The sequence below is a fragment of the Chelonus insularis genome, unplaced genomic scaffold, assembly GCF_013357705.1.
Source record: "Chelonus insularis isolate UGA/USDA-ARS -01 unplaced genomic scaffold, ASM1335770v1 contig_603_pilon, whole genome shotgun sequence".
NCBI lineage: Eukaryota > Metazoa > Arthropoda > Insecta > Hymenoptera > Braconidae > Chelonus > Chelonus insularis.
Genome location: NW_023276663.1, coordinates 1 through 25330, shown reverse-complemented (window position 1 = coordinate 25330; position 25330 = coordinate 1). Strand labels below are relative to the sequence as shown.

At 28.5% G+C, this 25330-nt stretch overlaps 4 protein-coding genes across 4 annotated transcripts; 2 read left to right on the top strand and 2 right to left on the bottom strand.

Moving 5' to 3' along the window:
* Nucleotides 1-308: 308 nt before the first annotated feature.
* Nucleotides 309-9824, bottom strand: LOC118070456 (phosphatidylinositol 4,5-bisphosphate 3-kinase catalytic subunit delta isoform-like). The gene is made up of 8 exons (XM_035089057.1): nucleotides 9206-9824; nucleotides 8527-8985; nucleotides 5462-5896; nucleotides 4930-5360; nucleotides 4281-4847; nucleotides 3626-4210; nucleotides 3045-3507; nucleotides 309-2954 (listed from the first exon to the last, which is right to left on the bottom strand). The coding sequence occupies exons 1-8, from the start codon at nucleotides 9347-9349 to the stop codon at nucleotides 2823-2825; spliced, it is 3216 nt and encodes a 1071-aa protein (XP_034944948.1). The 5' UTR covers nucleotides 9350-9824; the 3' UTR covers nucleotides 309-2822.
* Nucleotides 6088-8489, top strand: LOC118070457 (protein Spindly-like). Its single transcript, XM_035089058.1, has 7 exons — nucleotides 6088-6187; nucleotides 6251-6565; nucleotides 6642-6945; nucleotides 7006-7126; nucleotides 7189-7501; nucleotides 7577-7733; nucleotides 7803-8489. Exons 2-7 carry the CDS (start codon nucleotides 6285-6287, stop codon nucleotides 8256-8258), a joined length of 1632 nt encoding a protein of 543 aa, XP_034944949.1. The 5' UTR covers nucleotides 6088-6187; nucleotides 6251-6284; the 3' UTR covers nucleotides 8259-8489.
* Nucleotides 9825-20721: 10897 nt separating the features above from the next.
* LOC118070459 (E3 ubiquitin-protein ligase Topors-like) lies at nucleotides 20722-24448 on the top strand. Its single transcript, XM_035089060.1, is given in 8 exon segments — nucleotides 20722-21245; nucleotides 21419-21872; nucleotides 21953-22174; nucleotides 22261-22541; nucleotides 22625-22783; nucleotides 22868-23075; nucleotides 23145-23480; nucleotides 23482-24448. Coding segments are annotated over 7 exon segments (2454 nt in total). The 5' UTR covers nucleotides 20722-21245; nucleotides 21419-21462; the 3' UTR covers nucleotides 24320-24448.
* Nucleotides 24449-24538: 90 nt separating this feature from the next.
* On the bottom strand, nucleotides 24539-25330 carry LOC118070458 (ragulator complex protein LAMTOR4 homolog). The gene is made up of 3 exons (XM_035089059.1): nucleotides 25238-25330; nucleotides 24952-25147; nucleotides 24539-24818 (listed from the first exon to the last, which is right to left on the bottom strand). The coding sequence occupies exons 2-3, from the start codon at nucleotides 25021-25023 to the stop codon at nucleotides 24567-24569; spliced, it is 324 nt and encodes a 107-aa protein (XP_034944950.1). The 5' UTR covers nucleotides 25024-25147; nucleotides 25238-25330; the 3' UTR covers nucleotides 24539-24566.

Genomic DNA, 25330 nt, shown 5'->3' with positions numbered 1-25330 from the left:
TTCACAAAGAAATGAATGATAGTTTTTTTACAATATTCACGTGATAAATTAACGTTTCGAAGTGGGATGATCGCAGAGTAGCTGAGTACTGAGCTGTATTGAAAGCGAGCTAAGACTAATATACAGAGGGTGATATTATTACAACGTGTACCTTTATATTTTTTTGAAATCAATATACATTAATATACTTGTATTTTTCAATTCGATTATTTATCAAATATATTTTAATTCAATCAATAAATTACTACATATAAACTGTATACCTGGAAAGGAGATTTTAAATCAATAAGACAATGAACTACGTACTATCGTTGTGAATTTCTATTTGTTTGCATTTCGTTACATAAGTAATAAATAACGTTTGAAATACATTGAATTTGGTTTTTAAAAGCTAAACGGTATATACAAGAATAATTAGACAAAGCATATTTATAATAATAGTGATGGCGTTCATCAGCAATTTCAGTATATACTTGCCTAAATAATTCTTTGCAATTAATCTCGTAAAAATTTATGATATAAATTAAAATAATTCATATCTGACCAACAGAAAATCGACAAAAAAAAACGAATAACAAATTCGTTTATAATAACAATTTGTTAATGATTTGAATTGCATTTTTGTCGATTATCGATCGACGGTCAATTTTTTTTTTTTTTTTTTACTAAAATTGATCGATTTAAATTTTTCATCCAGAATTAATGAAAATCGATCAATTTATTCAACAGATTCAACGTAACATTTTTTACAATTATGTACATATCTCTTAAATTCCAATGATAATCATAATAATAGCCGAATAATTTTCACAACATTTTCATTAATTTCTTAACAAGTCATATGACAAGTTGACTTGCTTATATACTGACTAATTCAATTGCTGTGTATTAACTAAAAAAACGGCTAGAAATTACAGATAAACTAAACTAAACTTATTTCACCCAATAAATGATAGTAACTTAAAATAATAATGACAATTTAATACAATACATAAAAGTTACGTAAAATTAAATCTCTTGCGAAATTTTTGTGTAATTTAACGCACAATTTGTCTCAATAAATCAACCTAATAGTTAATAAATTAACTAGTGAACATGTAATTTATATAAATCTAAATATTAACTTATGCTGTTCTTACTTTTTTTAAACAGAGCATGGTTTATCATATCCCAGAAACATAATTACCCTATAAATTATGATAAATTAATTATTATAAATGATATAATAATCATAATTATAATTAATATAAGAATAGTGAGGAGTACAATTAAAGAAATAACGACGATTGTGGCAAAACTAACAATTAAATGTAATAATAGTAATAATTATAATAAAATATTAAAATAATAATATTGATAATAAGAGTAATATTATTAAATATTTATCATAATTATAATTGCATTGTACTTGGTTGCATCGCGACCAAACCTAAAAATGTAGTCTGTGTCTAAAATTTTGTTCACTTTTTTTCCTTCCATTACAATATCTATATTTTATTCATGTTTGTGAAAAATTGAAATTCATGAAGCTTCTATTAAATGCTTAACGATTTAATATCATTTATAGTCCATTTTTAGCCGATATTGTTCAAAAAAATATTAGTTTTATTTAATATCATTTATTTAAGAATAAATAGTCATAAAAATAAACTGCTAGTTATTTTGAGTTAAAATAATTTAACTTAATTATTTTAATATATTTTAATACTTGATAAGATATTTTTACAGTGAACGATGGACAAGGTACCACAAATATTCATCATAAGAAGAAAATTGATAGTATCTAGTAAACAGTGAATTTTAAACAATATTGGCAAAAAATAACATTAATTTGAGTCTTCAAGCTATTTCATTTTGTATTAGAGTGATCTTGAATGTAAGTTTTTGTTAATCCAATTTTAGAAATGTTGGTCAATTATTTTATAATCATATAAGAATTTTAGAGTATATTGCAACAACGGAAAAATTAAATAACGATATATAATTGAATATAAATACAGAAATTGAACAAGAAAAAATCTTTAAAACTATAAGATAGGCAGTTATAATTTTGTATCTGAGAAAATGATTTGCATCAATAAAGTCTTGGATAAACAGCGAATTAATATTATCTAAAATGATTTATAAATTCGAAATAATTAATGAAAATTAAAATAACAATTTATTGGCACTTGCGTATGTGATTGATTATTAAAAGTGGTGCCTATTGTGTTTATTTATTGTACTATTTATAATTAATTTTACTGTTCATTTGGAAAATCTAACTGTTCTAGCAAATATACAAAGCAAATGTAGTTATTGGTAATTTTTTTTTTTTTTTCATTAAGAATTTTTCGAAAAAATATTATTATAAATATTGTGTGTGAAAATTTTTTTAAAAATCTACAGATTTATTTGGTAAGTGTTTCATTCGAAAAAGATTCAATTGTAACTATTTATACGAATAGTTGACCAATTGTGATTAAAAATTGAAAAAGTTGTATCCTAATTATTATTTATACAATACAAATGAGTGGAGCCAGTGATTACATTACATTATGAAAAATGTGTTGTTTTTATCTAAATTATTTAAATAGTTGATATTGCTTTGAATAATCACACTGTTGTAGGCATATGGATTAACATGTACATTTTGTAGTGAGCATTAGACTCATAAAAAAAATATTCAAAACATTTGGCAATGTATGTTATCATCTTCATTTTCATTATTATCAGAAAATCTATGAAATCTCATTAAATGAATCGCTGACAACTACCACTCTTAATAAAATAATCATAAACAAATTTATAAATTCTGAGCACTTGCAGTCTTACGTTATTTTTTACGTAGTTTTATTATTTTTAGCCATGTTATGAGAAGCCCAATTCAACGAAGTTTTCCACGAATTACAAAGAGCTTCATCAAATTTGCTTCTAAAATGTTTTTGTGCCTCAGCTTCCGACATTTCTAATACCTATAACATTACAATTATTTTATTTATTATTTCTCTGAATAAATTAATTACTATTAATAATCATAATTAAAAATGTGTTAAATAATTTACCAAGGTATCTCTTAAATAATTAAGATCCTTTTCTGACGAAAGTTCGGGCAATCCCGTGGAGATCATCATAGCAAAAAGAGACAGAATCAATCCACCATGACGCCTAAGAACTAAAAAAGCCGTCTCGCAGTAATTCTGAAATCGTTGAAACTCAACAGCTTGACCCTTCTTAGTTTGTCCTTTGTTAATAACATGAACGAAATCATTAGTGAGTACAAAGGGCACTCGCTCTCGCCGGAAGCCGAATTTTTCCTTGAAATGTCCAAGAATATGACCAAAGTCTACGTGAAATAATTGGCCAGTTTTCTTGACCATTATGTTATCTGAATGCCGGTCAGCGATTCCGAGAACATAAGTTGCTACACAATAGCCAGCACAACTTAACGTAAATTCTTCTATTGCTTTATCAAGTGCGGCCTTTGTGGTATTGTGGTCTTTTAACCAAGTAAGAAGAGAACCGCGTCTGTAAAAAAAAACGTATTGCCTTAATTTTTTTCTCTACGATTAACTATTATAATTCTTAGTTATATCTTTAAAAAAATTAATCATTAATTTATATATTTTTTAATAAAAAGAATAACCTGAAGGCAGCTGTAGCTGAAAACATTCCCTTCTCTTTTTGAATATTTGCAATCGTTTCAGCGTTTAAGACTACTTCAATCATTCCAACTCGATTATCAGTAGATATGCATCGATATGGATTCATACGTAAATCTAAACCTTCTCGCTTCCACAATTTATCCATTATTCTTAACATTTGTAAAGTTAACATATCTTGTCTTAAATCATCTCCATGTTTCATAATTAAATAAATATCGTCTCCAAAAGGATCCGAATTATCGAACACAAGCCAAAGGGGTCTCATTTTACTATCCATTACTCTACACTTCTCAATTTTAATTTGATGCCATCGAAAGCTTGGATCCAATGGATTAAGAATATTGGAGAGAGCTTCTTGGCAATGCGGTTCTTGTAAATAATCCTGAAATGCTGTAAGAGCTAATTTACGATCTTTCCGTTGCTTCACTTGCTCAGAGACATTTTTTAATTTATCTAAACATTCCATTTGTTTGAATAAAATTTTCATATGTTGCTGAGCACCACGGCAGTAAGCTTCAAGAATGAGTCCAAATCGTACTGATACAGATGCTACTTGCATTTCAGACCTACAAAGACAAATTATTTAGTATAAGAACATAATATAAAAAATTAAACATTTAAAAAATTAAAATGAACCTTAAATGCCAGAATAAATAGTGTCCTATTCTCTGATTATTGAGCGCTCGTCGTAATAAAAATTCGGTGAGATCACACGATAAATAATTTTCATGCTTCAATGCTTGAACCAATTGCAGCAAAAACAAACTTAAATCTTCATCACTAACATCCTTTAAACAGCGAACTGCAAAACTCCGAACCGTTTGATCAGCATATGCATAATCTAATAATTCTAAGGCTCTTTCTACAGGCAATTTTGGCCACTGCTGTACTAAAGCAGTTGCCTCAGCAACTTCTTCATGATCATTCCACTCTACACATTGCAACAATTTTGACAACAAACTTGGTATCTCACGAAGACAGTGTCTTCTCAAAGCCCATATTGTCTTTTTCTCCTGCTCATGAAGTTCATGTAAAGGATCACGATCAGCAAGCAGCTTTAATTGTTCTAGTTGTTGTTTACTCATTTCAGACTCTTGATTTATATCCTCAGTTCCATAATCTTCTTTAGTTTCACGTAACTTCATGGCGTATTCAACAACTTTATCTGGCGAAGGATATAATACAGACTTGTCTTTTCCGTAACTAAAATCAAATAACAATAAAGTAAATAAATACACAGGAAAATTTTTAATATTAAAAGAATTATTTAGATGTTGATAAATACTTAGGAAATGTAAGCATTAAAGCAGCAGCACGATCTATATGTGGATTAGATACAACAGTCCCAAGAGGATGTAACAAATCTTCATTTTGCATGTCTTCAACATATGTCCATGTATAAAGTGTCATTGCACCCGTTTTGAATTGTGATTTAAAATCATAAATTGTGGTATTTGCCCAGCACAATGGATTTATAAAATAATCTTGTTTTGAATCTTTAACCAGTCTTCGATTTTTGAGGCCTTTAGCAGTCTTACTTATTTCATAAAGAACGAAGCAAAGTCGTGCATTACGTGGTATGTCTTTGACCCTGATATCAAACTTGAGCATTTCTTCCCAATAACAACTACCATCGGGATTGACAGTTATTTCTTTGGTTTTTTGACTCTCACAGAGAGACTTTCCACCGTGAAACAAACCTGCTTGTAACCCCACCTGAGGAATAATATTATCACGATTATTATGCTAAGTAAAGTTATAATTAAATTAAGATGATTTTCATTGAATTTTTATTTAGTTTCAATAATTAAATTTACCTCAACAGTTCTATTCGCTGCATCACAATTCAATCGAGAGATCCCATTGACGTTGAATACAAACCAATCTTCGATTTTCCAAGCTGAAATATGTTTACCTTTTTTGCGCAATGTAAGAGTAGAAAAAGTCGGTCGAGCTCGTTTTAAAGTATCTAACTCAGGATTTTCGAATAAATTATCCTGATCTACCATGACGTTATTTATATTTATTGTGATGAGAGTTGGAGTGATATCCCGTGATATGCAGTTCTGAATGTAGCTATATTGAATCAGCGGATAGTCACCAATCAAATACTCTTCTTGACCGCATACTTTTAACGTAAAATCCGATGGTATTTCATCCTTCGACATCAATGTATTTGCACGTTTCTTTAAAATTAGATCTATCAGTTGATATGGCGTTGTATCGTGAGATATTTGAAAAGTGTAAGTCGTCTGGAAAATAAAAATAAATTTAAATATATTTAATTTATTCAATAGAAATATATATATATTGTTAATTTCAATTAAAGCAAATGAAAATTTTTTCATAATCTTTAGTCAAATTGAAAAATTGACAATTTGTAGGCTCCACTCTACTTTATCGACAGACATTGGAAAATTCAAACTGAAAGCAAACAGTTTCGATTTGAATGTCCGTTACGTTTGTTATTGTTTATTTTCATTTTTATATATTAAAAAAAGATATTAATGAGAAGATATACTTTTGTATAGTTAATATTAATTGTAATTTTTTTTGTGAATTAATAATTTAATAAATTAAATCGATAATTCATACAATATTTCTAGTATAATTTAAAGACGCTAAAACTCCAACCTCAAAATGAATTTTGATTCAACGTTCCATTGTGATACTAACAGTGAAACATTAGCTCAAGGAAATGATGAAGAATTTGGTGATGATCACAAAGCTTTTCAGGCTTTGATAGCCAAACAAAATGCTGAGAATGAAAGATTAAAACAAGAAAATCATCAACTGCAGCTTAAAATAATTAGTATGACAACCCTTCAACAGGATTTACAGGAGAATATAGAGTTTTTGGAAACATCAAAAAAACAACTGGAAGCTTCAATAAACACGAAATTACAGGAAGCAGAAGACAAGTAATTCATAGATTTTCATTAATATGACTAATAACTCATTCACTACCGTGACAACTGTTACAATTATTATTTGTAGGAACAAGATAAAAATAAATACTTTAACCACTCGATTACATGAATTAGAAGCTACATTGGTAGAAAAAGACGAAAAGAATGTAGTACTACAAAAAGAATTGGATGAAGTCAATAAAAAATTATCAACACTTGTTATAGCTCCTCCTGTGAATGAAATTTCTTTTAGAAATGATATTTTAGGTCTAGAAGATAAGATACAAGAATTAGAAACACTGTTGTCTACTAAGCAGGAAGCCTGTTTAAAGTTGGAAGAAGATCTTAAAGAAACTCTCAAAGATTTATCCGAGTTACGAAAAGTCTATGATGTAAGTATCAAATCGTACTAATTATTTGCTCATTAAATAATTTCTCTTTCGTTGATTTAGGACACTAAAGAACGTCTGGCAGAACAGAATAAAATTCTTGAAGCTACTCGTGATGAATTAACAGAATGTAGAATAGAGTTAGATAATTTAAAAATGTTGCCAGCTGATCAAGCATCAAAAGGTTTGTACGATAAGTATTGGAATCTATAGAATTCATTTATCAAATAAGAAATATTTTTACAGGGAATTCAGTGTTTGCAGAACTAGAAGATCGTCGTCAAAAAGTATATAAAACGATGATGACTTACAAGCAAACCTACCATGAAATCAAACGTACTTTACAGGTTAAAAATAATGAAATAAAAGCTTTGCAAGCAGAAAAAGCTGCTTTACTAACAACATTACAAAATGATCGAGATGAAACTATCCGAGAAAATGCTAATCTTATTGAAAAATATAAAGAAACAATTACGGAGTTCAAATTTAAACTTGAAGATCAGCGAAAGAAATTTCAACTTTTGGAAACTCAATTACAACCAATTGATGATAAATATCAGTAAGAAAATTTTTACAATAATTATAATGACAATATTAATCGTGGAAATAAATAATATATAAAATATTTTATTAGGTATTTTTTATCAGCATTAGATGCTAAAAAGAAGGAAAATGAAGAGCTCATAGGAAAAATTGAAAATGCATCTATTCAAGCTTTGATAGATGAGGAAAAAAAGTGTAAAATAAATGATAATCTTAGATACTGGCGTAAAAAAGCCATTACTAAAGAGGTAATTATATATTACTGTAAAAAAATAGTGTACTTTTATTAATATTGTTTTTCTGTTTATGTATAATAGGCTCAGTTAAAAGCTATAGAATGTCGTCTTGAAACAGAAGATTCGCCAATTCATAGAGAATTATTGGAAATAATACAACAAGAAAATAAGGTGAAAAACATATTAGATGAAAGTTCTTATTCAGACCAACTAGAAGCAGGGCAAATAAATAAGTACAATGATATTACCAGTCAAGATAAAAATGATTTCGGATCCCAAGGATTAAAAATAACAGAATATATTGCTGAGGATAACTTAATTAATAAGAATATATCAGAACCCAGATATACAGATTTAATTGATCTTTCATCACCTCCAATAAATAAGGAAAGCTGTTATTTTAATATTAATAGCCCAGGGACAAAAGACGAACTTCAAGCTAAAGAAAACAACCCAAATTATGAGAAAGCTAAAGTTGAACAAAGAGGAATTTTAAAAATACTGGCAAAGATTGTAATAACACGTCTACAAACATGAGTTTGACACAAGCTGTTTCTTCTCATTTGGACATAACTCAAGAAAAAGAAAAGAAAACTTTGAGATTTCCAACTGATATGGTTGAACCAAAATCTTCGAGGAAACCTCTCAAGCAAATTACTCCTAAATATCCAATAATACATGTTTCACAAGATTCGACATTGAATGATGATCAAAATAATTAATTCAGAGAATTATTGATAATAAATATTTTTTCAAAAATTGTAGCTATATTATAAATGAATAAATTGTTCAATTTTTTACTTACTTCAGTACTCTGAAATTTAGTAAGGACCTGCATGTTCCCATCCTTGAGTCGAGATTCAATATTTTTCGGAATTGCTGAAGTTGGTGCTAATCTAGGTGGATATTGATAGCGCATCTTTTCCTCCCAATCGAGTTTTTGTCGTTGCAGTGCGATATCATCTCCCAACAGTCGCATTTTCCATCTAAAGTCATTGACTTCGGAGTTTTTCAATGCAGCAAACTCATGAAGACCTTTTCCTATCAGTACACCAATCTGTGAGTCTAAATTCCTGTCACCTTTGACCCCTTCCCTTTCAATAACTTTCAAGACAGAACAAAAAGGTTTTATATCACATAATCTTCTGCTTTCATCTCTTAACTCTTCGGCCTCGGCATTTGAATTGATGCATGAGAACACGTAAGATGGTGCATCTTTTAATGTACCATGGAGCGGATACTTGCTTGCTTCTTCCCATAAGTCCTAAAAATAAATTCGTCAAAATTATTTTTAGCATCATTCAACGGCATAGAATTAACAATACATACAATTTTTATTATTTTGTTTAAAATTAAACATAAAGAAAGTTAAATAAATGATTTCGAGCACAAGGATGAATCTTCGAAATCAAGAAAATGAGCTAAGTATCTAATGAAGTAAATATTTTATTGAATAAATGTATAATGCATTGAAGATTGTTTACCTCTTTGATTTCAGCGAGGGTAATATTCCGATTAGCTTCCAATGGAATGATGACACCATTGGGCATGAGACATGTCAACTCGACTACTTCAGTCGGAGTTTTAGTCCAAAAGTCGTAAGTATATGCGCTCGGTATGTGAACCATAGTGAAATATTTAATGAAACTCTTGATAAGTTCAAGAGTATGAGTCAGACATTGACAACATCGACAACTATAATACTAAAATATTGGTCAACAATAAAAATTCGCTTCATTTTTATGTTTATTTACATTTTTCACTTTGTAGAAACTCGAATTCCATCGTTTGTTCCCATTGTACAAGTCATAACAATGGACACTTTGATAATATATTAAAGCATTTTTTGCTAAATTTTTCGTTATGATGCATATTTACGTATGCCAGGTTGTTCAGCGCGCTTCACGAGCTGATATCATAATCAATTGTGCTTTTTCACTTTCCACTTGGTTACTTGTGAGAAAACAAAAACTCCAAAACAAATTCTTGAATCTTCAAGGTAAAACTGTAACCCAGCCTTACAATGTAAATATTATTATCGTTGGATGCACGCAATAACGACACAGGTCAGCCATTATTTATTTCGTTTGGATTAGGGTGGACTGAAACAAGGTAAAGCAAAGACAGATAAACACGTCAAGATAGGAATGTTTAATTTTAAATTACCCACGTTTTCATATTCTCCGACTCGTGGCGCTCAAGTGTAATTTTGGCGGCAAATAAAAGACAAATATTTAAATTTCATCATCACAAGTTTTATTTCTCTAAAAACTATTTCAATCAGTTCATGCTTTGATAAATTACATTAATAATTATTTTTAATATTTTAAATTTTATTTAATATTTTTTAAATGGAATACATAAAAAGTTTAGTAATTTCATGTATATATAATTATTCTATGAAAAATTTGCTAATTAATATTAATGAGATCATCAGTTATTGACATCGTATTTTGCTCATATAATAATATAAAATATTTTTTGAGGGCTCAATACGATGAGATAAGCACTACTTGATAATAACAGCCTGAAAAAATATTTTTTTCTTTACTTATAATATATATCGTAATTCAATTAAACTGTACACGTATTATAATATATTGATTGCATTAATTGTCTCTTAATTCTTCTCACTCAATTCCAAATATTGGAATCCCAATTGTCTATAATTTGTTTAATTTATTAGTAACACAGTCAATCACGTATATAATCTTCTGTACCACTCCGTAAGTGATTTCAATAGACAAGAATGGCTTATAATCCAAATCATCGAGTTACGTGTTTCCGCTACCAGCAATTGAATTGTCAACTTTTATCTCAAGTCCATATCACAATATTTTTGCAGTATAAACTGTGAAAATAATTATTTAAATAAATATCAATTTATTATTATTAATTATATAGATCAGTATTATATATGAATATTTTTTTAATGAATAATTACCAGAGAAGTCAATCAAGTCCAACATATACGTTATTATTAAATAGACTTTGGTTCCTCGTTCCATACGCCTTTCTCTCCACTACAACTTGTTATTTTTTCGTGATTACGCCTTGTAACTTTGTTGTAAATAATAATCATATTGATTGTTGAAATTAAATGTTTTCTGCAGTGATAGACATCACTGTATTTTGCTGATAGTTTTCTGATGATAATTAACTGATTTTCTTTATCAAACATCGTTTGTTGCTTTAATGAAAATGATGACTTTCCTTGAATTTCTCTGTAAAAATAACATCAGCAATTGATTGTTTTGTTGTTATAATGAGAAAACGAGTGATTTAGCTATAAATAGATGCAATGATACAGAAATAATAAGAAGTGAAAAGTGTACATAATAAACAATAATGGCAGTAACGTATATCGAAAATATAAATGAAAAAATAGTATTGAATTGATAATACAAGTGGAAAATATGTGTATATTGAAAATAATACTGTCTAAAAATAAATATGAGAATACATTTTTTTTCTCTTAAGATTGATTAATAAATGGAATGGAATTTCTTGACTTTTGGAATATAGATACATATATTATATATGTATATTTAAACATATATATTCATCAGTCCCGGATGTAAATATATTTATACAAGAAGAATATAAGTTTGTCTTAAAGTGATTAAATTTTGGAAAAACAAGTCACATAACATTCTCGAGAACAAGATGATAACAAAGTTTTTTCCTTCATTTATTCAGTACCCGTCATTTTATCTCTATCAGTCACGCCGGAACACGGTGGAACAAGCCATGCAGAACGTTTCTGTCCCAGCCGTGAACTTTATGAATAGTTTATATTAGATAGCAAGAGTTCGGCGTCAAGATGATAACCGTTTGTTCAATTTGTTGATGAATCGTCCTGGTTTCTTCGTTTCAATGTTCATCTCGCCCATGAATCTTTTTTACTATCAATTCATATTAATCATTCAATCATTCTACTTGTTTTTATATATGTCATTTCTAATTCTAACACTAAATTACTGATAAAAAATTTAACACACTTGTAATGTATGTATTATATTTAACATAAATCAACGAAAGTTTTATGCTCATCATTATTACATCATGTTTAAAATTTTAATCACAAGACAGAGACGATTATTCATTTTAAACTGTTCTTCACAATCATATTTTTATTCAATCCTTTATTTTATTATATTTATTTCACACTTGTTTTTAAACTCAATAATAAAAAAATAAATTCAAGTTGATTATTTTATTTTTTAATAATAAATGATGGTAATATTTAACACTGAATAAAGGTACACCAAGTTTGTAGGAGTAAAAAATATTTAATGTTGTTTGAGAATGAAATAAAAACATGGTAATAAATAAGATAAAATGAAAAGTGAAAATATTTACCGTGATTTAGATTCCATCTTGCGAAATCCAACACTTTTAATTAGAGGATGGAGGTTTGCAATACTGCTCAAGTTGCGCGTAGCTACACCACCGATGGCAACATTCTTCCACAATTCCCGGACCAGCTGAGACTCTTGTGTCTTCATCCCCATTACTCGAAAAAGGCTCATTATAACCACGATCACTGCAAACGAGATAAAGAGCATCACTCAAGCTCTTGGAGCACAATCGTAGGGTCCTCTGATGCGGCGCTGATTCAACCAAGGTCGATGGAATACCAAAAAGAATCACGAGTAGTAGTGTCGTGAAGAAGAACGGTAATCTCATTGCGATCGACATATTTCTAACGCAATTAATGATTATCCAATGTAATTTTCATTAAATCCTCAGAATGTATACGTTGTCGTTATATAATTTATTATCTTCCATGCACTTTGATGTAATTTCAATAAATGCTCTTGGATAGCTTATAATTTTGCATTGGAAACTCAAAAACAATTTCACAGTAATGTTTATCATCAAACTGATTTATTGAATAAATAATTCAATTAACCTCCCAAGTATATCAACAAATGATAACGTAAGATTGGTGTGCGATTGTAATTAAAATGAGAAGAAAACGTAGGTTTTGATAAAAAGAATGACAAGAGAAAAGGTCGGAACAGGAGAGAGAACTCGAAGACATCCGACGTTAGTCGGTACTTGAGTCCTACTAAAACAAGTTGGCTTTTCTGCGTGCATCTCATTCTTGAGTCGCGCGTTGAAAGATAGTGCAACGAGGGAGATCAAACGGGAGGAACAAATGATCCTTTTTCGGTGACAGAAGAACGTTTGCCTCGGCTAGACACATATTTATCAACACGTGGTTGACCGAGAGGCGCCAATAACATCTTTAGAAATCTTGGTGTAATTCTATAATTCCATTGTGTCCCAGATTATCGTATCTTATTCATTTTATTTTGCTTTCACTACTTTGCAGTCAAGTCTAGATTACATGGACCGTGAAAAATACAAACATGGAAGTTGCGTGAGATGTCTGTTTGATATATGTATATTTCACATGGTATTTAGAACAAAACGGTACTGCCACATTTTAGTTATAAATTTCTTTTATCTGATATTATTATCACACTGAGTGTTAAAAATAGCCAAGTTTGTTACGAAACTCCAAGATATTCTTATATCCAGTTCTATACCTTATTACTCATCATCTGTGGTATTATTCAACTTAGAAATCATCATTTCAGATAAATAACCTAACCAAAAAGAAAAAAAAATAACATCAACTCTGTGAAAAATATTTTCAATTTTAAGATAAACTTACCGAGTTTTAATCTAAAATAAATATATTCAATGTACTCTGGTATCGACAGTATTTTTGACTTCCACGGATGTTATTTGGTATTGTATATACATATATTGTATTTATGTACTGCTAACAAGAGTATAAACAAACACTATCACATTCGTCCTAGTTTTTTAAATAAAAATTCAGATGCAGAGAAATGGCCTGTTTCCATTATACAATTTAAATTAAATACTCAATTAGCATCAGCATATGACAGCATTTTTCAACAGATCTATTTACGTATTTTGCGGTCGGCTATAAATAAAAAACAAGGGATACCAACAGGGGAATGTCCCTGTGACTCATTCCCCCGCCGATACACGTTGTTATTTTTCTTTAATTAAGATAACAACGCAATAAGTGCATAAGTGCATACAATAAAATTGATTAAAAGCAATGTCGTGTCTGGCGATATTGCAAAATATGAGGATTTGTTTTGGAATCTCTCTTTACTTGTTTCCATCACTTATTCTTTTTCATGGTTGCCCCCATGTGTTATGGCACTAACCTTAGAGACATCAGACTCACTACCATCCATAGGTTCATATTGAAGTTTTTAAATAATAATAAATAAACAAATTATTATTAGAATTTGTTTCGATAAGTAAATCATTGTTTTTCCTCTGTTGTTATGATAAAGAACAATGTTATTATTTGTATCGTTTTAAATGTCACACGATTGAAATGAAAATTGTATAAAATAACCTGTTTTTCGGTTTTGTTATAATTTCATCTTTACTTTGTTATATTTAAAAATATAATTATTCTACATTGAAACTAAATTTTTAAAATTTATGTAACGAACAATAATAGATGAAATTATGTTGACAACAACAACTTTTCCAGATTCAAAGCAAGAATTTTGAAGGTATATTTTTTGTTTTATTCTTAGTCAAGAATTCTATTTTTATTATATTTTTGTTATTTTCTTTTTTACTTTAGATAATTGAATATGTAAACGACCAGAATGAAGAAAAACCAAAACTAAATTAGAATGTTATCAGGTTATTTCATATAAATATAATGTTTTGGGGTATTTTTAGTTAAGGTAAGACATCATTGTTGATAAAAAAAATTCCAAACTATACAGCCTACTTAATTAATAATTTATTTTAATTAAAAAATTCATCAATGCATAAATTTAAATGTAACCAGATATTCGGTTGATATTGCTCTTTATCAAATACAAAAAAAAAATAAAAACATTTTATCAATTAATGTATAGTTATTATATTTAATAACTTTCTCAATAGAGTTACATTCGTAAGAATTATCTTTCCAATTATTTTATTAGTAATCAAAAAAATCATATTCTTTAGTCTTTCGTTTCTTTCTAGTATTGAATCCAACGTACTCTTGCTCAAGTATCTATTAAAATTGTTCTCGATACTAGTATTGTGTACAGTTACTTTTGACATGATAGAATAAATTATCAATGAAAAGCAACAACGAGCATAAGAGGACACACAAGAGCTGTGATTATCTCGGCGCCAGGGAGAAAGAAACTGAAACTAGACTTCGGACAGGCGACCTGTATATGTGTATAGACAACGCCTTTCGAATAAAATGAGACGAGAAGTGATACAAACGACCCCGCAGACATTCAAATGCGATAATAAAATTCGAACTGGGTGTTTAGATAGCTTCGATTTGTTTGTCGTTCTATTTTTATTCACTATCACAGTATTAATACTCCCATTATCCTATTATAAGAATCTGCACCTAAACTATATCGTATATCTCGTCACCTTTCTCTTTCTTTCTCTCTCTCATTTGACCATTTTACAATGGATTTTTTACTTGGGAATCCCATAATAACATCTTACCTAGTTCATTTATTGAATGTAATTCTCAATCGTATTGCAAATTCTATTTTTATCTGTTCTAATTATAATTCAAGGATTATTAATGATATTATTTACTATTTAGTGCTCATTTAACCTAGTAAAAGTTGTTTTGAAAAATTAAATGTCAGTAATAAACTAGTGTGTTATGAAATTTTGTATTATTGACTATTGTTCGATTGATTTTCATAATTGATTAAATTTTGCAAGCTTAAACAATTGAACTCATGTAATAGTAGTATTATTTGCTCATAAATCATGATTTTCTAATGATTTTCTAGAAGACATCAATCTTTTTGTTTTATTCAATGACTGTCATATTCATTATTTAGCATTTGTGAATATCACAATTCAATGGATATTTATAAGTTGATGTTATGTAATGTACTAATGTGATTTATAATTATTTTCTATTCAATATGACAAAGCTTGTGCATTGGTATAGAGTATAAAAGTAGATACTAGTACACAATTAGTAGAGGTTCATTCATGATCTACAATAGATCATGGTCCTTCTTCGACGAGACAAGAAGTATGAATGAACGTAATCAATTTTATCATGAAAACAAATATTTTTCTGTAGTTTAGTAAATATTTTCCATAAGAATATAATTTTTTATGTCTAGATTATTCACAATTCTTTACATGGAATTGCAATCTTTCGAAATAAACTTGTTTATTTAATATTTCATTTGATTAAATTTTTCAAAGTTCTTGTATTTTGTTTACAAATAAAATAATTGGGAATATAAGTAAACATTCTTACATATTTTGCTGACCAAACATTTTAAAAGATTCTTTATTACTTAGAATCTTAATTATTAATACTAATAATAATAATAATAATGAATAATATGTTAATTTAAAATTAAAATTAACAAGCTATTATTTGTTTGCTCGGAACAAGTAAACAACTAATAATCAAAATACATTTCGGAGTAAAATAAAAATTTCAGTAAATTTTTATTTGCTGAAATCATTGAGCTATTTATAAGTTAATATTAAAAATAACTATCTGCATACCGCAAATAAAAATAACTAATTCTTTCAACTTATAATATCTGATATAATCACAATGTCATTTAGCGAAAGTCATGAAAGAATCATCGGCATAAAAATTACTGGAATTTTCTAGGTTCAGGCAGTTTTTATTATTTTTTCACTTATTGACCTCACGCGCATTAGATCAGAACTTATCGCAATAATTTTTTGCAATAGTAATAAAATCTATAGAAACTAGAGAAAACATCAAGAAAATAATGATTGATAAATCATTTATCCTGGTTACAATGTAGTTAGAGATATCTTAATAGATTAATGTATTGATCGACATCAATTTCAGGACTGATACTGGATTCAAATTTTATAGTAAAAAATTGTCTGATGACATAATTTTTCCTGTTTATTCGTTGTAATCACATCATTTGTCACATTCCATCGTTACCAAATTATATAGTTTCTCCCTCCCTACTAATAGATTTCCCTATCACCAGCAGCGTCTTCACTATATCTTTTAGCGCACTAACCAAAAGCAAATAAGTCCAAAGAAAGGCAAAGCCAGCTTCAGTAGGACCGAAGAAACTTGACCGAAACTAAGTGCTTTCATACTTACGAAACCTCTTCATATAATATATTGACAGCTTCATCACAGTACATTCATTCCTATCAGTCACATGTTCTAAAGATCAGAATTTCTTCAGTTAATGCAGCAGATTTTAATTCATAATAAAATTTAAAAATAAAACATAAACAAAAATTACTCAGTTTTTTTAATAAAAATCTTTATTTAATATCTGATTGGATTTGTAATATTGTTCATCAAAATGGAGAGAGTTATAATGCTGTAAAAACTGACGCAGGCTGTGACAAAAATATTTAAATTTTCAAAATAAAAATTAATAATGATTCCAAGAGCTCTTTATGCCTCATTGATCTTGATAAATATTGTTATATTCAATGTTTTTGGAGTTGTGAAAACTGCACCGCTAGTTAAAAGGGAAATACGGTTGTGCTCAACAGATTTAAGTGATGCACTTTCACATATATGTAGTAAACGTGGATTTAATGAACCATCTGCAAACTCTGGTGATATTCTTTCACGTGGAAAACGTGGAATTGTAGAAGAGTGTTGTCATCAACCGTGTACTTATGAAATCTTAGAGCAGTATTGCCAATAATTGTAAATATTACCAAAGCATCATTAGCACATATTGAGAACAAAAATCATATCATGGTAATTATCTTTTTTTTACTTTTCAATGTCTTCCATTTATTAATGTTTTAATGTGAATTGAGACTAAATTTGATATAAATTTTCTTTATTATTGTTGGATAAATAATTGGTCCAAAATAAATTAAATTTATATTTAGATTCAAATAAAGTTATAATAAGAATAAAATTCTCACGAATTGAGTTACAAAAAAAATAAATTAAAAACTGTCAATGAACTATGCAGTGAACTGTAATTATCAAGTGTTAAATCGTTGAGTTCACGGGTTGACACAACTAACAGTATATTTTTTTCTAGGGAGCACTAAACTCATATATTACAAATTTATCAAAAATATGAATAGTATAAAAAGAGTGACATTGGACTACTAAAAGATATATCTGATTAATTGATTTTGGACGTTATTTTAATTCAAACTAACGTTACAAAAATTGATAGTCTCGTTTTTTTTTTCTCTTGTGTGATTTGGAGTTTTTTTGTGATAATGATATTGAAGTCATAAATAACATAACTTACATTCGCAAATTGAGTTAATTATATATTTTTTGAATAGCGTAGATTGACAGATTTATCTTATTTCTAAAAACAGAAATAAATTTTGTGAAATTTTATCAAGAAAAAAATACTTTAGCTTATTTATACGTGACTTCATCTTATTAATATTTATTATTTTTTTTTTTTGTTTTACAGATTAATCTTCATCATAGAGAACAATACCTTTTACATTAATTGCTATTCTTCACCGACAAACAGTACAAATGAATCATTGTTGCAGTTATGTTGAAAAATTTTCAAAATAAATATGATAATTTGAAAATTTTAAATATATAGAAAATTTATTCATTGAAGGTAATCATTATAATCAATCTTTTACATAGTTTTAATTAAATAATTATAATACCACTGAGAATATTCATTAAAAAGATATAAATTTTTATTTTTTAGGCATGTCCCATTAATTAAACAAACAAATAGGAGGTATATTTTAACTCATCCAAGTCTGAAATAATTATAATTAGTTATAATCATCGATTAACTGACAAATGATGTATAATTTATTAATTAGTAACATTAATATGTTGTTATGAATAGTAAAAATATTCACATGATATAATGAAAAATGAAATATTCATATGATGTCTTTCTTCATCAATGAAACTCACCAAGTTGATAAATTATTGTCCTAGTAAATTATATTAGAATAAAAATAGTGGTAGATCAATGGCTATATTATATAAGCTTATTTATATTTTTACTAGCAAGATATACGAGAGAGTTGTCGGAATTAAGCATCATTTCTTTTTGTAACTGTATTAGATTGCATTTGAGTATTGAGTTTGGTGTTAACATCCCTACATAGTTTTATTGAAGATGATCTCATCTATACTTAAAACTTTCGTATCAATAAAAAGTTTACGAACATGTATTTTCATTGTAATAAATCTACTATTATACTCCGAAATTATTTTTCATTTAAATTACAAATACCATTTATTTTAACTTGTTCATTATGCTAACTAGTTGGCTAAGTTAATGAAATTAATTGCAGAATAGCACTTCAAATAATCAATTAAGTATTCTTTGTTATTTTAATGTTGTGAATATTGATTTCCAAACATTATTATGTTCATATAGGAAGTATGCATAAAGTTTAACATATATTTAATATTAAACTAATTCAAAAACACAATTTTTCTCATGAAGATGAATTCATAAAGAAATTGCCATTATATGCCACCTACTGAGTAGCAATAAAAATACATTTAAAAGATGTATTCTTTAAAATTCTTATTGACTCACTATGCTTACATTTTTACTCAAATGCATGGAAACATTCAATAAATCTACTTTATTTTTTAGACAGAATTGGCTTTACTGTGATCTTCGTAGATATACACAATTTTTTATTTATTCCTACTTTTGATTCAAAGTTTAATGAAATCAAATTCCAAGCACAGAAGTGATGGATTGAATATATATTTTATTTCTTAGTTAAAAGAGTGAACTGGTCACTTTGAGATACAAGTTAGCTCTGCTTTCGTTACAAATTGCTACTTACAATGTAAACTTATTTTTAAGGGTAGAAGGGGTATCTGGTGAAGGAAGGTAGAGATGATACTCTCTAAAATTGAATTAATGAAAACTACTACTAATCAGTGAATATTCACTGATTGCCAGTACCAATCCAATGACTGATTCTTTGAGTGATTGGATTGGCACTGGATATCAGTGAATATTCATTGATTCACAGTAGTTTTCACTGATTCAGTTTAAAAGAGTAGATAAGGATTTTTTTTCATCAGTTTCAGAAGATAGGTAGACTTGATTAGGAACTTTATTTGTGATGAGTAAGAGTGGAAAAAGGTGTTAGTTAGTAAATAACAATATGCCCTTTGAAATGTGCAAGATGTTAGCTTAGGATATTTTTTATAAATATTGTTACTTTAACTAAAATTCCGAGATTATTACAAAAGTAACGAACTTTTCGAGCAGAAGTTCAAGAACTTCGTGTTATATCAGTGATATAACAATTTTAAAAATATTATAAAATTATATCTCACTCTTAGTTAAATTATTATCCATATTAGAATGGTTAAACCCAGTAAATTATTTTTAAACATAAAAAAAGGTGAATTAATTAATTTAAGTACTCTAGTAACCAAACCAACGTAAGACTGACGTCAGATCTGAATATTTTGTTTTACCTTAGTCATTTACGTGTGTTTCTGCCATTTTTTTGAAGCAGATAGACGTAAGATTATCGTCAGAAATTAGCAAGTTCCTTTATATGTATTTTTTTTATCTTGTTTTGTATAAGACGAAAATTATTCAATATTTAATGATAAAATAATATAATTCATCAAATTGTTTTTTCATATAAACACTGTAAATTAAATTGTAATTTTGCATACTTATGAATTATTGTTATTCGGTTATACGTAATATCAATGCAAACTAATAGTACTTGATAACAAAATAATCTTTTCGATTTTTATGGAGGTAATACTGAAATTTCGAAAAAAAAAAAATAAATTCTATATTGTAGTATATGTCTATTTTTGTAATTACAGAGAGAAGACTCCTCTCTGATAATTATAAGTTATAAATACTTGAAACGTATTTTAAAACTATGAGAAGTATAATAAACTGCCACCTGTGAAGTAAAAATGTAATGATGCGCATGCGCAAATGTTAAGCAGAAAAGCAATAACCCAAAGCCAAGCATAGCGTTTCTGTCTTTCTGAATAGTCCTCAAATATTATTATCATATATGGTACTTTTTCTCGTTTTTAGTAGTGTATAATTCCATTAATAATTGGTTTTTTTTAATATTTTCGGGGTGTTGTTGACATTAAAAGCTCGTATGTTTGATTACATTAGTTTGAACTATTAAATATTTATTTTTAGGACTATAATAGAGAACCAATATTGTAAAATATAGTGATAATATGATAAAAACAATTTATTACGATCAAAATTATATCTCAAAAAAATAATTACAATAATTTATATATTATTTAATTATTCTAAAATAATATTTTTCTTGAATACTCCAATAATGTAATAGTTGAACGCACGGATCAATTCTACGTACTAAAATCCTGAAATTACTCAACACTTCTCGTTTAATCTTTAGTGTGATAGTGGATTTAAAAATGGCTATTTTTCGACTAAAAATTTTGTCTGCATTATCAATCCGTTTTTGATAATGTAAAAATGTCATTTTTGCAATATAATGGTGAGTAAAAAACTCTTATTATCATTTATTTTCATCAATAGTGTATGAGAGAGAACTCTAACCATAAAATTATTCATGCTCCATAAATGACGTTGAATCCATTTAAATTACAAAGCAATCCTGAACAATAAATTCATAAAATCATTTAAAAAAGGATATTTTTCTGATTTTAGTGAATATTTTTTAATGAGACTGACAACGTTTACAAGTAATAACAATGGAGAGTCCTGTTAATAGTGAAAATTCAGTATCTACAACCAAAGAGCCAGTGAAAGCAGAAGATCGAACTTCATCAAATTCTGGTGACAGAAGCGATGAAGCATCTTCGCCGCCGCCAAATTGTAGCATATGCTTGGGAAAACTTGTGAATACATCTTTTACTGACAGCTGTTTACATCAATTTTGTTTTACATGTCTTCTGCAATGGTCTAGAATAAAAACTGAATGTCCATTATGTAAACAAACATTTAAATCAATTATCCACAATGTAAGATCAGAAGAAGACTACGATCAGTATCATGTGCCTAGAGAGTCAACTCAAGCAACAGCAACAACAACGAGACTTAACCTTAGCCTTGCTTTCAGTCCAGCTTCCATGGCAGAAACAATCCGGAGATTTTCTTATCGGTATGAGCTAGTTGATTTATTTAAAAATTTTTTTATATAATAATAATATTAACTAATTTTTTTTATTTTATTTCATGTAGAACGACATTAACACCTAATCGTCGGTATGGAACTCTCTCTGGAGGATCTCTATGGATTGCTGCTCAACACGCTCGTCAAGAACAAGTACCCAATAATTCTGTTTTGTCTGTTTCTCATGAAGAACGACGATATCGTCGTAATATTTACCGAACTGGTGTTTGGTCTGATCCTATACCTGATATACATTCTCGTTTCCGTGAATGTAGTGCAGAATATTATAGGTATAGCATACGATATCAACTTATTCAAGTTAGAAAAAATTTGTTCTTTAAGTTCTCGGTATCTTACTTAAGTTTATATTTTTCAGGAGATTCCCCCAAGAAATAGATCGTCTAGTTCCTTGGATAAATCGTGATTTACAAACACTATTTAACGAAAACCACACGCAAATTGCTTACGTGCTAGAAGTAATTACGAGCTCTCTGACTAGATATGATATGCGTAGTCCAGAGTTTCGTAATGTACTTCGTCCCTATTTTGGTATAAATACGGATCACTTTATTCATGAGCTTATGAATTATGCTCGCACTGATTTAAATATTACGGCTTATGATGATCTTATTACTTTTCTACATCATCCTAATCGTGGTTTGCATCTCATTATTATCTAATTACTCAACTCAAAAAATAATTTTATGTTGAATTTTTGATTTATCTAACATTTTTTTTAGGTTTATCCGGTGCTTATTGGTATCAAGTACAATCACAATCATCTAGTAGTAATAGTACTAGTTCAACATCTGATGACTCTGATGTCCGAGTTGTTGATCACATCGATGCAGTTGAAACAGAACCGCCTTCAGTTGGTCCTCACTTATTGAGTGTTCCAGGTAAAGCATACGATATCTAAATAAAGATGTTCTATTTATTAGCAGAACTTTATTACTAAAAAATAAATTTTTCTTTATTACTAGGACCTAGTACAGTGAGCCAAACATTCCGCATAGAGACACCAGAAGATAGTCCCTGTGTTCTTACAATTTCTTCAAGTTCCTCTGAATCAGACTGTGAAATAATAGGCTATGTAAAACCACGTCATGAAAGAACTCCAGAAATAATTGAACTTTTATCTTCCGATGGAGAAAATGAAGCAAGTAGAGCTATTGTACCTGTAGTAGAGACGTAAGTATATTTTAAAAGCTCCTATTAATAAGAATGTAGTAGTATTTATGATAAATAATATTTATTTAGTCCTAGATCACCATCACCAATGCCATCAACGAGTCATCCAAGTACTTCATATAATAATGAACGACGAGGTTACAATCCGAACTCAAATTATTATTCAACCCTAAGTGAAACATCGAGCGATAATAGTGATAGTGATTCAGACAGTGATTACAGTCAAGAAAGAAAGCAAAGTAGCCGTCGAAAAAAGCGTTCATCTAAAAGTAATCGTAAAGTTGCGCATAAACCTTCATCAAAAAAGAGAGAAATTTCAAAAAAACGTATTAGATATAGTTTTAGCTCGTCTGATAGCAATGGAGAGATTAAAAAACGAAAAACTACAAAAAGTGCTCGAGAGAAATTGGATATTACGAAGTAGTTCTGAAGATGATAGTGATGCAGAAAATGTTTCAAGAAAACAAAAGGTTAAGGATGATAGTGCTAAAATGCTAAGTGTACGAGTTAGGAAAGATCTTATGAATGAACCTAAAAAACATACGAAATTAATAATATATGACAGTACCACTTCCAGCTACAGTAGTAGTGATAGCAGCAGCGATTCAACAAGCAGCAGCACAAGTTATAGAAGCAGTAGCAGTAGCTCTAGATTCAAAAAGTTACAAAAAAAATTTGTTTCTCGACAACTAAAGAATAAAACACACAGACAAAATCATGCAGTCAATCATTCAGATGATAATAGTGTTAGATCGTCGAGATCTAGATTAAAATCTACCGTGATAAAAATTAATTCAACAGTATTGCGAAAGGATTCCAATAAAAAAGAATGGTATGTTGATAAGAAAGATTCGTCGCGTAGCAGAAGTCGGAGTAGATCTTCATGTAATCTGGAAAGCGATGATAATGTACAACGTCATGATAGTATAATTAAACATCGTGAAAAAAGAACAGCACAGAAAATTGCTAATGAAAAAATAAAAACTGAGAGCTTGTATTTTATGACTGACTCAGCCAATGATGACGAATCACAGAGATCCAATAGCCAATGCAGTGTATATTCTGAACGATCAAGATCCGATAAACATAAAAATAAAATTAGTGCAAAGACAGCTAAGTCGCGAAAAAGTAAATCACGCAAAAAAAGTAGTAAAATTTTGAAAGATAAACAGAAGAGGTCACGAACCAAATCTAAACGAGACAAACGACGTAAAAATAGTTCATCATCCTCAAGTTGTTTATAAGTGATTATACATAAACAATAATGTTTAATTATAATTCCTCATTTGTTTATAATTTTTTAATTGCATCTTGATATACCTTTATTAATATCACTGTACAAAGCAATTTGTTATTATGTATAACAACTGATAATATTACTAATAATTATGTTTCATATTACAAAAAAATTCATTGTTTTTCATTTACGTTTAAATACATTTGCAAAATAATACAAAAATGAATTTTCAATATATCAATAAATACATTTATTTAAATTGGAGGAAAATCCATAAGATTCTGGTCGTTTGAATTTGTGTGACTTTCAGCAGAATGTGTTTTTTTCTTTATAACATGAATTTTCTTATTCGATAAACAAACGATGTAACAATGGTTTGGATATTTAATTAATATTTTGTTGAAAGATTTATTATTTGATGTTTTATCATCTATTTTACTTTCTAAAGTCACCAGACTCATAATAACATTTGCGACTCTTTCATTATTTTCTAGTTCACCTCCAGACTGCAAAAAATACAAATTTTAACTTCAAAAAAACATGTTAAAAAATTTGTGAACGATGGAATTATTCGTTTCATAATAAATCATAAAAACGTAATGTTCATCACTTAAAATATTGTAAAACATTAATAGTTACTGCTAATACTGCTCCATCCCCTGTCAAAACTAAGTATCCAATTTGATCGGGTATTCGTTCCATTAATAACATTTTGTCTTGTTTAAACAAGAATGATTATCAATATATCACTTCGATAACAGTAGTTAAAAAGGCAAAACGAGACAACACGTTTCCAACAGGTTTTTACATTTAAGAATAAATGTTTTAAATTAATCTGATACAAAATATGGAGAGATAAAAAAAATTCAACTTTTACAGAAATTTCTATCAAAAAATAACAAAGATAAATCGATTCTTATGAAACCTTCGGCTATCAATAGTAATGGCGGCACAAACAGCTGTCGAAAATAAATAAATCGGAGTAAAGTCGAAGAATACAATCGAACATAGAACATGG

Bases quoted from the DNA above. Each gene is read 5' to 3' on its own strand.
- LOC118070457 (XM_035089058.1), top strand. From the start codon at position 6,285: ATGAATTTTGATTCAACGTTCCATTGTGATACTAACAGTGAAACATTA. The intron at 7,127-7,188 runs GTTTGTACGATA...ATATTTTTACAG, and splicing joins AGCTGATCAAGCATCAAAAG to GGAATTCAGTGTTTGCAGAA. The intron at 7,502-7,576 runs GTAAGAAAATTT...ATATTTTATTAG, and splicing joins CCAATTGATGATAAATATCA to GTATTTTTTATCAGCATTAG.
- LOC118070456 (XM_035089057.1), bottom strand. From the start codon at position 9,349: ATGGTTCACATACCGAGCGCATATACTTACGACTTTTGGACTAAAACT. The intron at 5,361-5,461 runs GTAAATTTAATT...ATTATTCCTCAG, and splicing joins CAGCGAATAGAACTGTTGAG to GTGGGGTTACAAGCAGGTTT. The intron at 2,955-3,044 runs GTAAATTATTTA...GTAATGTTATAG, and splicing joins ATTATTTAAGAGATACCTTG to GTATTAGAAATGTCGGAAGC.
- LOC118070458 (XM_035089059.1), bottom strand. From the start codon at position 25,023: ATGTTATTAATGGAACGAATACCCGATCAAATTGGATACTTAGTTTTG. The intron at 24,819-24,951 runs GTAACTATTAAT...TATTTTTTGCAG, and splicing joins GGGATGGAGCAGTATTAGCA to TCTGGAGGTGAACTAGAAAA.